This window comes from Corylus avellana, chromosome 9, assembly GCF_965113065.1.
Source record: "Corylus avellana chromosome 9, dhCorAvel1.hap1.2, whole genome shotgun sequence".
Taxonomy (NCBI): Eukaryota; Viridiplantae; Streptophyta; class Magnoliopsida; order Fagales; family Betulaceae; genus Corylus; species Corylus avellana.
This window is the reverse complement of record NC_142498.1, coordinates 2,985,377-2,998,934: the sequence shown is the minus strand read 5'-3', so window position 1 is coordinate 2,998,934 and position 13,558 is coordinate 2,985,377. Positions and strand designations below refer to the sequence as shown.

The following is a 13,558-nucleotide window of genomic DNA, read 5'->3' as shown; positions in this document are numbered from 1 at the left end:
ATAGTAAAAGCAGATTAAATCTTTTTTCTTTTCTTTTATATGCGAAAAGAGTAATGTTAAAAATTATATTTTTATCCCACTCCCACTCCACTGACTTATCAATTTCAATCCATTATTGTTTTTTATTTTTTTAAAAAAATTTAATGGCAAATTAACACTACCACAATATCAAAATAGGATAATAGTAAAGTGTCGTTTATAGCCTTGAACTAAAATTTTAAGTGAAGGGAAAAAAAAAAGGGTAAAAATTAATTTTGAAATCTATCACACAAAAAATTTAAAATATTGGGGTGGTGGGTAGCCAATTATGTGGGTGCATGCGAGGTAGATCTGTAAAGCAAATTATGGTTCGACGAAAAGGCTGCATCGGTCTTCACACCAATTAGCGCTATGTGTGGAAAATGTGCGTTCATTATGGCTCTAGCATGGTTTGACAAACGATTTTGCCTGTTTATGGTTCTACACTATTTATCACATTTTTTTATTTTTTTAATATTCTCTTACTTTTTATATTATATCAATTGTTTTTTATTATTATTCAAATAAAAAAATTACTACAAAACAAAATTTTTTTATTTTTTCATACTAAATATTCTTACTTTTTTACTTTTTAAAAAAAAATCATTCTTATTTTTTTTCACATCAATCATTTCCTGCTACAGTATCGAACCAAAACCAAAACAAAATCGTTTATCAAACGAAGCCAGATCTGTTTGCGGATGGCCCTGGGCTGTTACTGTACTAGGGCCGGTACTGTAGTATGTTTTTAGGTATATGTGTTTGATTGGTTTTAGTGAAAATGTTTTGTGGGGAAAAGTGAAAAAATATATTTTATATGGAAAAAAGTAAAAAATTTATTTTGTAGTGATTTTTTTATTTGAATAATAAAAAAAAATGATTAATGTGGTATAAAAAGTAGAGATGTTGGGATTAATTTTGAGGTGAATTTTTTTTTTTTTTGGGGATTGAGGCCGGCCCTGGTACAGTACCAGCCCAGGGCCTTTGGCAAACAGGGCCTATATAACTGTTTTGAGCCGAGCTAGCCAGCCATTAGCCAATGACGTGTTCCTCAATTGTCGATGGTAATATACAGTTAGTTATAGTGGATGATTATTTTTATCTTTTAATTTTTTTAGGGAACAAAAATACCCCTCCACTATAACTAATTGAGGGACTGTTTGGGAGTGCGATTTCAATAAGTGCGATTTTAAAAATTGTGTTTTTAAAATCGCACAGGCTTTTGGTAAAACATGTTAAGAAGTACTTTTTTATCAATTGAGTATTTGGATACATTATCATATAATTGCGGTTTCATGGCCAAATAGGTAAATATTGCCCCAAATATTTTTTTAAGCGAAATCGTGATTTTAGTTTAAATTCACACATTTTCAAAGAAGCACCATTTAGTCAACTTATAAAAATCGCGAATTTTTTCACGATTTTAAAATTTGCGTTTTTAAAATCGCAATCTTAAACACTCTAAAATTGCGATTTGGTTTAAAAACGCATATTATTTCTTTAAAAACGCACTCCCAAAAGGACCCTAAATATTATCCAGTTCAAATGAAATGAAGAGGATCCTAATTCATTTGGAATAGGAGAAAAGTCGATTCTCGTAAAAGAGAGGGTAAATTTGTCCTTTCACATTTGCCATCTCTTTTAAAAAAATTAGTTTCATTTGAATTGGAAATTAAGGATCCCGTTTTTTTAAAAAAGAAAAAGAAAAAAGTTTTAATTAGAAAATAAAAATAAATGCAAAATTCAATATTTTTGGGCCTTCAACACCTTACCTCATCTTGTCTACGTTGATCCCACATACTTGAGAACAGGGGGAGACCCACGTGTAAGAGAATGGGGCTTCAAAAAAATTTAAAATCTTTTTTTTTTTTAATGAGTAAACCCCTCGAAGTTAATTTTTTTTTTTTTTTTGTCCCCAAAAAGTTTTCTACTAGTTTTTGCCCCCAACATGAAAGTAACTTCTTTTAGATTTGTCAAATGATGTTTTGAATGCCATGTGAGTTTGCCCCTATAGCACAAATCTTGGTTCTCTGTTCTGCCCTTGCTTGAAACTTTGAAAGGGTTGGTTTGAGTTAGGAAGTGCATTTTACTGAGGTTATGGCGGGTGCAGCTAACAATCTCTATATAATCCTTTAGAAAATAGACAATTTTTCTTTAAATTAGGTTAGATGGTCATCGGTCTATATGTAGTGTCCAAAATGCATCCATGTGATTCTCTTATTCATTTTGGGCACAAGTTAATGTAATAAACTGAGCTAGAGAAATTTAATTGTCAATGCCGAAATTCTTATGATGGACTACTTCGATGGCAAATAAAGAACTTTCATTTTCCAAAGACATAAATTTTTCCTCTAAAGACAAAATAACTTTCATTTTCTAGTCTATTAAATTGACACATTTCCAAAATGCTTCTCACATGCTTTTTAAAATTTCATGCCAAAATCAAATGCATACTCTATCAAAAATGCATGTGAAAATTAATCACATGCATTTTGAACACATCAAATTAATAGACCGGATTGTAAAAGATTCCTCAATCTAATTCAATTTAAGAGGAAACCTGATGCAGGAGAATCGGCATTTGAATTGTCATATACTGAATTAATGGTGCTAGAATATCTCAATAAAAAAAATCAACACAAAGAGGCAAGTTGGGCCATAAGTTTTGAGGATTACATTTGGAATAATATATATATATATATATATATATTTTCCTTTATCTACAAGAATTATGCTTTGTCTTCAAATATTTTGCTTTATCTTCAAGTTTCAAGGTTATTTTTGTATTTTTATCTTTCTCTTTTTCTCCAAGTAATATTTTTTGGAGAGGACTCGAAGCTTAGCCTATATAAATGTAGATGGTCAATGTTATTTTTCAATTCCGTTTTGGAATACTAATGAAATTTCAGTATTTCGGACTTATTCATTGTTTTCTTTGCGTTAACTAAGATTTTTTTCTTCCATAATCTTTATTTTCACTCTTCATGAGTTTCCTTTACGGCACTCGATCTTAATTTTTTGTTTACTATCATATGCTGTCAAAATAATTATGTTCGGCGTCAAAAAACCTATGATCGGAGCTCCGGTCCCTCGAAGGGATGTGAATTAGCGTTGTGTATCCCAAAGGGTTTGTACTCTTAGTGGTTCCTACCAATATTGGCTTCTAGTGACTAGCTAGTGAGCTCACAAGAATACCAAAATTAAAATTGTAACAACTTCCTTGAATCATCTCTCTCCCTCGCTCCTCTTAGTCGGAAAATATAGCTTTTAAAATCAAAAAAGGCTTTTTAAAAAATAAATTAAAAAAAAAAGAAAAAAAAAAAAACTTCATTTTTAAGTTTTTTTCAAAAGTGGGCTTAAGTAATTTTAGAGTAAAAAAAATCAAAGAAATATTTATGGAATTTTTTGCCAAACATACCAGCTTTTTATTTGGCATACTTTTTTATATACTAAGAGTACTTGTTAAACTTTCTAACGCAACCCCAAAAAGGCTTTTAAAACCAAACTCACTCTTAAGAAAATTAACAAAAAAAAAAAAAAATTGAAGTTATATATATATTGAAACTCTGGCTACAAAAGTACTCGTTGGAATTACCTTTGGATAGCTAGATCGAGCAATACAATGAAAATGATACTACATAACATGAAGAAATGCATAGTCTGAAAATATATGAATTAATTCTGATAAACACACATTGATTAGGGCAAAAAAGTTTGCCTACTTATTTGAACAAATCACACATTACTCTATGGAAAAAGCAAAAAGAAAACAAACCCACCAATAACAACAACAAGAAACACACCTTGAAAGCTAATAAAGAACACATGCAGTAGGGCAGAACAAACTGAGATGATCAGCCGAGCCCTTAGTTTCCTATATACATTCGAAGCCAGGAGGAACTTCCTTTTGGCAAGCACTAACAAGTAAGCTAAGTGCAAAAGGCACGTCCAAGTTTATTCCAAGCACATTGGCCTTAATGGCAGTGCAAAGACATACGGCAGCTTCTAGGTCAACCAACCCTTTAAGCACTGCACAACACTCGTACGAAGGAGGGGGTCCGATAGCAATGGGAATAAGTCCGAGAAGGTTGGCGCAAACTCCGAGCTTCAACACGTCCCTCGGACAAAACTCCTCCGGAGGAGTCCAGTGCGGAGGAGTCCAGTGCGGCTGCGGAGGAGTCCAGTGCGGCTCCTCCGGAGGAGTTAGGCACGGCTCCTCCGGAGGAGCCATACCTGACTCCATCGGAGGAGTCATACCTGACTCCATCGGAGGAGCCGCGGACTCCTCCTGAGGAGTCCAGTGTGGCTCCTCCAGAGGAGTCGGGTACGGCAGGCATCCACTGCAAGCGGTAGTGACCGTGGAGTAGCAAAGGAGAGAGACGACTAGAATGGTGGCCGACAGCTTGTTGGAAGACATGGCTGGGAAGCTAGAGAACTAGTTTAAGGGCAATTGGGGGTGCCTCTCTGGTGGGGAGGGAGGATCTTTTTTAAAGGAAATTGTGAGGTGGGTGTTGGGAGTCTGATTGAGTAGAAGAGAGTGAAAAAGGACGTAATACACGAGTTGGAATTTTTGTATGCTAGCCTATTGGGAGGTAGATTTTTTCTTTGTTTTCTACTATAACATTAATCAACCAAATGGTGTCACTAAAAATTTTCCATTCTATACAACAAATATGGGATGGGGTAGATTAATTAATCAAGGCCTTGTAAAAATTAGCTAACCACCCCTTGACATTAGCATGCACTCGATAGTGACGGCATTGAGATAAGAGTTACTATAACTCGAGACAAAGGACTCAAGAGTTAAGAGTTACAAGAAATTAATAAATAAGAGTTACAAATGATAAATTAATTTGTGAGGACTCTTAGAATGATTGAATAAATTAACTACGTACGTACCCTATTGATAAAGCAATTTGCCGCGAAGACCACAATATTATCAGTGATGGATTCCAGCTTTTGAGCTGTGACGAAGGTGACAACTTTTGGTGTTCATTTGTCTTGTTTTTGTTTGTCCAATATTTGTTTGTTTATGTTCAATTATTGAAAGGCAAGGTTAGGATCACATGCCATTGATTCAAGAGTTAGACAAGTGTCTGCCAAAGTTTGATGTGATTTTATTAAAAAAAAAATAAAAAAAAAATTGTAGAAAAATCTCTCTCTTCCTAGTCCTGCTAGATTTTTTTTTTTTGTTTTTTTTTTTGTTAAATTTTAATGAGTTAATATTTAGTTTTTAATTCCTCAAAATTTATTTTTGGATTTAAAATTAAAACCTAGGGGTGAAAGGTTAACCCTTTAGGGATGGTATCAATTAAAATAGATTTTATCACCCTAAATTTAGTGTTAATACCTCAAATTTAAATTTTCCTTTAATATCTCTCTTCTTCAATTTAAAAAAACAAAAAGAATTCTCAGGCTTTAGGCGGTGATCGGATGTCTCGTGGTGTTTGGATAGGGAGAAAAACATTCTTAGGCTTTCCATAAAAATGATTACATATCTTTCACTAACATATATATATATATTCAAGCTTTGAGTTTGACTGCACGTACGTGGGAGAGAGAATTCTCATTTATTCCGAAAGATCAAAATTGTAGTTTAAGATTATATATATGTATCACCATTGTGTCAAGTTTCCAAACTCTTATGTGCGGGGAAAATGACAACCATAATTTAAACCTTAATTCATTAATTTCGTGTCAGGTTCACGCTTCATGTCAAAAATTATTAGTTCTAAATGTCACATGTATATAAGGCTACATAAGAAAGTCAGTAAAAGGATCATTTTCATTTTAAATCTCCTCTATTTTCTTCAGTTAGTGCATTTAGAAGGGTAGTGTTGTTTAAAAAGTTTAACTTTAAAAAAAATTGGACAATTTTGCCCTTCTTAATGCGCCAACTGAAAGAAATTGAGAAAATTTGAAATAGAGAGGATCCTTTTCCTGACTTCATTTTCCCATTAGTCAATGCTAACGTGGCCCATTTAATTTATAATTAAATATTAACCCGCTAATTTTGTATCGAGTTCACAAATTGTATCAAGAATTGACAGACATAGAATCACATGCTCTATTAATATTATTTAAAAAATGGACATATTTCAGTTTAATATGAAATTGAAGAAAAATTCGTCTTAATATGATTTTCCATTATGAAATTTCCAAAAAGAATTTGAATTTTTTTTTTTTAGGGGAGCAATTAACTGGTTTGAAATGAAGTAAAATTGGAAAATAAGAGTTAAAAGAGTACTTGAAGATTCGTGTAAACGAGGACACGCAAAGCAAAGCAATCGAGTGGTCCACATGATGAAACTGAAAAGGCCAGTTATGGGCCGGCCAGGGCCCATGGGGATCAACACGGAGCACTGCCAAAAAAACAGCAGGGGTGTCTGTTTTCTAGTGTCCCCGAAGAGAAGTACGAATAAATTAATGCTTTTTTTGTCAAAATAAATAAATAATAATTCACGTACCCTTCAAGTTTCCTACACATGCCCAAGGGTTGATAGTTGACAGACGAACAGAGAAATTCTTCACACGTGTGCAACAATCCCAACAAAGATTATGAGAATAATAAGTGAATAAATTCTCTTCAAACAAATATAAGGATAATATATATATATATATATATATATATATATATATATATATATATATTTTCAAAATGTGCACGTAAAAATTGTTAAATTACCACTTAAATACTTAAACTTATAAGACCTGGTAAATTTAGTCATTTAATTTAGAATGTTTACTCTAATACCATATTAAATAATTAATTATCCAAAAAGCTTAAGTTTATAAGAATTAGTAAATTTAATCATTTAATGAATATTTTAATATGAATTACGTAGCCTAAAGGCTGGGCGATGGCTGGTCTAACTGGGCGGACGGATGGCCTGGGCGACGAAATGGTCAACGGGCTGGTGCTAGGCGACATTGCAGTGGCACATGGAAGGTTGAGGACGGTGGATGGCGAGGTTGAACGGCGACGATGGTGAGGAGCAGTAACCGGGCAAGAAAAAGGACAAGGGAGCAGAAAAACCAAAAACAACCTGTAGGAAAACAAGGAAAACAAGAAGGGAGGGAGGGGAGAAGGTAAAAGGCAAAACCTTTCCCTCCTCCCTTGAACGGCCGCACGAGGAGGCTGGGAAAACCCCACTGAGGAGGCCGCTGATCGAGGGAGAAAAAACCTAGGATGTTTTTTGCAGAGCTTCTTTCTTTAAAACAAGAGAGAGAAGTTATAACTTTAATTTACAGTTAATTCAACTGAACAACTACTCTATATGAGACCATGGTCATGCATCATGCATGGCCATTCAATTTCAATTTAATTTATGTGGTATACAATCTTTTCATGCATGCGACGACATAGTTTTACTTTTACATGTTGTACATTGAATTACCCTGGAAATCTTTTCTGCATGCATTATCACAATCACAAATATTCGTTATACTCAAAATCTTTTCTGCATGCATTATCACAATCACAAATATTCGTTATACTCAAGGTTTTTGGGATGCTGACGGTTAAACAAACACCCTTTGAAATCCATGTGCACTGTTGTCCCCATCTTTTTTGGTTTATACCTTTTTATCTTGATTTTGATTCCTCACAGATGCAGACGAACAACTTCAATTTGTGGAGATAAAGAAGCAAATCGGTGAAGAAACCACCTAAAATATCTTCATATATATTGAAAGAAAAATAATGAGGCGGAGAATAAATTCATTATAAATTGTTATTAAAATGATATATTCAATATATTAACTACTGCATGCTGTTCACAAATGCTCGGTTTGTTATTATTATTATTTTTTTTGTTTTGAAAAAAGTGTTTTAATATTATATAAAGCCATAAAGGTAAAAAAAAAATAATAAAAAAAAAAGAAATAGTTTTGAGTGTTTTGGGTTTTTGATTGTTTGTTAATATTTTTTGATTTGAAAGGAGAAAACAAAAGGGAAGACAGAAAAAAAAAAAGAAAAAAAAAGAAAAAGAAAGAGTTAATTAAACAAAGCTAAAAGAGAGAGTATATGTTAAATTCTATCTTTCACGCACAAAGATAAATAAAGACATATCATATTATACAATCGTTTTATGTGGTATACAAATATACAATCTTTTCCTGGTCTAGCTATGTAAGTGTAGATAGAATCTTCTAGATTTTTTAGTAATTTCAAGATAATTTTTTTAATCTTAAACATCTGTTTTGATTAAATAATTTAGATTTTGTTATCCAATATATATTTAGTGAGATGCAATTAATTAGTAAAAAAATAAAAGGATATTTAGAAGTCGTAGATGCGAATGTGCATTAATTGGTTGATCAAAAATTTCGTCACGTACGAATTCAGGTGGTTCCTTCTCTTTTGGAGGGCAGCTCCTCCTCTCGCAAGACGAAGCACAAAGCCTCAGCCGGCCATCGGTCCTTCGACCGAAGATACTCCAATGCTAAAGTCAGTGTGCTTGACTATTGGGAGAGTGAAAGAGGAGAAGTGAGAGATAGTTCCTTTGTTGGGGAGGGCGCTCATCTAGGTTTGCCGAAGAACAAATAGGAGGAGGGGAAGTGCTAGGGAGCCAAACAAATGAATCCAAAAAAAAATTCAAATTGACGTGGCAGACAAAAGAGAGATAATTGCATTTTTTTTTTAAGTTTTTGATTGTTTGTTAATATTTTTTGATTTGAAAGGAGAAAACAAAAGGGAAGACAGAAAAAAAAAAAAAAAAAAAAAAAAAAAAAAAGAAAGAAAGAAAGAGTTAATTAAACAAAGCTCAAAGATAGAGTATATGTTAATTAAATTCTATCTGTCATGCACAAAGATAAATAAAGACATATGATATTTCATAAGAAAAATGTAATTTCTATTATTACTCTACAAAGAACACATCTAAAAGGTCGATAAATGCTATAGGCAGCCAAATACCAATTAAAAAAAAAAAAAGGTTTCAAAATTTCAAGTCATTTATGTAAGTCTAGCTATGTAAGTGTACATAGGATCTTCTAGAAATGGTGAGGAGCAGCAACCGGGCAAGAAAAAGGATGAGGAAACAAAAAAACCAAAAACAACCTGCAAGAAAACAAGAAGGGGGGAAGGGAGAAGGCAAAAGGCAAAACCTTTCCCTCCTCCCCTAAATGGCTGCACATGACAGTGGGAAAAACCCCACTGAGGAGGCGGCTGAGGGAGAAAAAACATAAGGTTTTTTTTTCCAGAGTTTCTCTCTGTAAAACGAGAGACAAGTTATAACTTTAATTTACAGTTAAATCAACTGAACAACTACTCTATCACGAGACCATTATCATGCATCATGCATGGCCATTCAATTTCAATTTAATTTATGTGGTATACAATCTTTTCATGCATGCGACGACATAGTTTTACTTTTACATGTTGTACATTGAATTACCCTGCAACTCTTTTCTGCATGCATTATCACAATCACAAATATTCGTTATACTCAAAGTTTTTGGGATGCTGACGGTTAAACAAACACAATTACATTTGAAATAATATATATATATATATATATATATATATATATATATATATATATATATATATATATATATATATATATTTTCCTTTATCTACAAGAATTATGCTTTGTCTTCAAATATTTTGCTTTATCTTCAAGTTTCAAGGTTATTTTTGTATTTTTATCTTTCTCTTTTTCTCCAAGTAATATTTTTTGGAGAGGACTCGAAGCTTAGCCTATATAAATGTAGATGGTCGATGTTATTTTTCAATTCCGTTTTGGAATACTAATGAAATTTCAGTATTTCGGACTTATTCATTGTTTTCTTTGCGTTAGCTAAGATTTTTTTCTTCCATAATCTTTATTTTCACTCTTCATGAGTTTCCTTTACGGCACTCGATCTTAATTTTTTGTTTACTATCATATGCTGTCAAAATAATTATGTTCAGCATCAAAAAACCTATGATCGGAGCTCCGGTCCCTCGAAGGGATGTGAATTAGCGTTGCGTATCCCAAAGGGTTTGTACTCTTAGTGGTTCCTACCAATATTGGCTTCTAGTGACTAGCTAGTGAGCTCACAAGAACACCAAAATTAAAATTGTAACAACTTCCTTGAATCATCTCTCTCCCTCGCTCCTCTTAGTCGGAAAATATAGCTTTTAAAATCAAAAAAGGCTTTTTTTTTTAATTTAAAAAAAAAAAGAAAAAAAAAAACTTCATTTTTAAGTGTTTTTTCAAAAGTGGGCTTTAGTAATTTAAGAGTAAAAAAAATCAAAGAAATATTTATGGAATTTTTTGCGAGACATACCAGCTTTTTATTTGGCATAGTTTTTTATATACTAAAAGTACTTGTTAAACTTTCAAACACAACCCCAAAAAGGCTTTTAAAACCAAACTCACTCATCAGAAAATGAACAAAAAAAAATTGAAGTTATATATATATATATTGAAACTCTGGCTACAAAAGTACTCGTTGGAATTACCTTTGGATAGCTAGATCGAGCAATACAATGAAAATGATACTACATAACATGAAGAAATGCATAGTCTGAAAATATATGAATTAATTCTGATAAACACACATTGATTAGGGCAAAAACTTGCCTACTTATTTGAACAAATCACACATTACTCTATGGAGAAAGCAAAAAGAAAACAAACCCACCAATAACAACAACAAGAAACACGTACACCTTGAAAGCTAATAAAGAACACATGCAGTAGGGCAGAACAAACTGAGATGATCAGCCGAGCCCTTAGTTTCCTATATACATTCGAAGCCAGGAGGAACTTCCTTTTGGCAAGCACTAACAAGTAAGCTAAGTGCAATAGGCACGTCCAAGTTTATTCCAAGCACATTGGCCTTAATGGCAGTGCAAAGACATACGGCAACTTCTAGGTCAACCAACCCTGCAAGCAATGCACAACACTCGTGCGAAGGAGGGGATCCGATAGCAATGGGAATAAGTCCGAGAAGGTTGGCGCAAACTCCGAGCTTCAACACGTCCCTCGGGCAAAACTCCTCCGGAGGAGTCCAGTGTGGAGGAGTCCAGTGTGGCTCCTCCGGAGGAGTCAGGTACGGCTCCTCCGGAGGATTCGGGTACGGCAGTGGCGTCTGGTACGGCTCCTCCGGAGGATTCGGGTACGGCAGTGGCGTCTGGTACGGCTCCTCTGGAGGATTCGGGTACGGCAGTCCCGGCAGGCATCCACTGCAAGCGGTAGTGACCGTGGAGTAGCAAAGGAGAGAGACGACTAGAATGGTGGCCGAGAGCTTGTTGGAAGCCATGGCTGGCAAGCTAGAGAACTAGTTTAAGGGCAATTGGGGGTGCCTCTCTGGTGGGGAGGGAGGATCTTTTTTAAAGGAAATTGTGAGGTGGGTGTTGGGAGTCTGATTGAGTGGAAGAGAGTGAAAAAGGACATAATACACCAGTTGGAATTTTTGTATGCTAGCCTATTGGGAGGTAGATTTTTTCTTTGTTTTCTACTATAACATTAATCAACCAAATGGTGTCACTGAAAATTTTCCATTCTATACGACAAATATGGGATGGGGTAGATTAATTAATCAAGGCCTTGTAAAAATTAGCTAACCACCCCTTGACGTTAGCATGCACTCGATAGTGACAGTATTGAGATAAGAGTTACTATAACTCGAGACAAAGGACTCAAGAGTTAAGAGTTACAAGAAATTAATAAACAGGAGTTACAAATGATAAATTAATTTGTGAGGACTCTTAGAATGATTGAATAAATTAACTACGTACGTACCCTATTGATAAAGCAATTTGCCGCGAAGACCACAATATTATCAGTGATGGATTCCAGCTTTTGAGCTGTGACGAAGGTGACAACTTTTGGTGTTCATTTGTCTTGTTTTTGTTTGTCCAATATTTGTTTGTTTATGTTCAATTATTGAAAGGCAAGGTTAGGATCACATGCCATTGATTCAAGAGTCCTGCTATCAGGCTGCCAAGAATTAGACAAGTGTCTGCCAAAGTCTGATGTGGTTTTATTAAAATTAAAAAAAAAAAAAAAAATTGTAGAAAAATCTCTCTCTTCCTAGTCCTGCTAGATTTTTTTTTTTTGTTAAATTTTTATGAGTTAATATTTAGTTTCTAATTCCTCAAAATTTATTTTTCGATTTAAAATTAAAACCTAGGGGTGGAAGGTTAACCCTTTAGGGATGGTATCACTTAAAATGGATTTTATCATCCTAAATTTAGTGCTAATACCTCAAATTTGAATTTTCCTTTAATATCTCTCTTCTTCAATTTAAAAAACAAATTTTTTTTAAAAAAAAAAAAAGAAGAAAGAAGTGTCTGACGCTTGAGACAGCCGAAAATCTCAATTCTTGATTCAATTGTCGGGCATGCCGGCGTTGATAGAATGGATCGAGCTGCATGCAAGCAAATGTCGCAGTCCTTTTGGCAGTGATTGGATGTCTCGTGGTGTTTGGATAGGGAGAAAAACATTCTTAGGCTTTCCATAAAAATGATTACATATCTTTCACTAACATATATATATATATATATATATATATATATTCAAGCTTTGAGTTTGAGTGCACGTACGTGGGAGAGAGAATTCTCATTTATTCCGAAAGATCAAAATTGTAGTTTGAGATTATATATATATGTATCACCATTGTGTCAAGTTTCCAAACTCTTATGTGTGGGGAAAATGACAACCATAATCTAAACCTTAATTCACTAATTTCGTGTCAGGTTCACGTTTCATGTCAAAAATTATTAGCTCTAAATGTTACATGTATATAAGGCTACATAAGAAAGTCAGTAAAATGATCATTTTCATTTTAAATCTCCTCTATTTTCTTCAGTTAGTGCATTTAGAAGAGTAGTGTTGTCCAAAAATTTTAACTTTTAAAAAAATTGGACAATTTTACCCTTCTTAATGCGCCAACTGAAAGAAATTGAGGAAATTTGAAATGGAGAGGATCATTTTCCTGACTTCATTTTCCCATTAGTCAATGCTAACGTGGCCCATTTAATTTATAATTAAACATTAACCCGCTAATTTTGTATCGAGTTCACAAATTGTGTCAATAATTGACAGACATAGAATCACTTGCTCTGTTAATATTATTTAAAAAATGGACATATTTCAGTTTAATATGAAATTGAAGAAAAATTCGTCTTAATATGATTTTCCATTATGAAATTTCCAAAAAGAATTTGAATTTTTTTTTTTTTTTTAGGGGAGCAATTAACTGGTTTGAAATGAAGTAAAATTGGAAAATAACAGTTAAAAGAGTACTTGAAGAGTAGTGTGAACGAGGACACGCAAAGCAAAGCAATCGAGTGGTCCACATGATGAAACTGAAAAGGCCAGTTATGGGCCGGCCAGGGCCCATGGGGATCAACACGGAGCACTGCCAAAAAAAAACAGCAGGGGTGTCTGTTTTCTAGTGTCATGAAGAATCCTAAGCACTTTACGCCAAAGAGAAGTACGAATAAATTAATGCTTTTTTTTGTCAAAATAAATAAATAATAATTCACGTACCCTTCAAGTTTCCTACACATGCCAAGGGTTGATTGTTGACAGACGAACAGAGA

At 33.8% G+C, this 13,558-nt stretch overlaps 2 protein-coding genes across 2 annotated transcripts; both read right to left on the bottom strand.

The window, feature by feature from the left end:
• Positions 1 to 3,676: 3,676 nt before the first annotated feature.
• On the bottom strand, positions 3,677 to 4,527 carry LOC132189729 (uncharacterized). Its single transcript, XM_059604507.2, has one exon. The coding sequence runs from the start codon at positions 4,433 to 4,435 to the stop codon at positions 3,893 to 3,895; it is 543 nt and encodes a 180-aa protein (XP_059460490.2). The 5' UTR covers positions 4,436 to 4,527; the 3' UTR covers positions 3,677 to 3,892.
• Positions 4,528 to 10,529: 6,002 nt separating this feature from the next.
• On the bottom strand, positions 10,530 to 11,371 carry LOC132190699 (uncharacterized). Its single transcript, XM_059605743.2, has one exon. It carries the CDS (start codon positions 11,269 to 11,271, stop codon positions 10,750 to 10,752), a length of 522 nt encoding a protein of 173 aa, XP_059461726.2. The 5' UTR covers positions 11,272 to 11,371; the 3' UTR covers positions 10,530 to 10,749.
• Between the last annotated feature and the right edge of the window lie 2,187 nt (positions 11,372 to 13,558).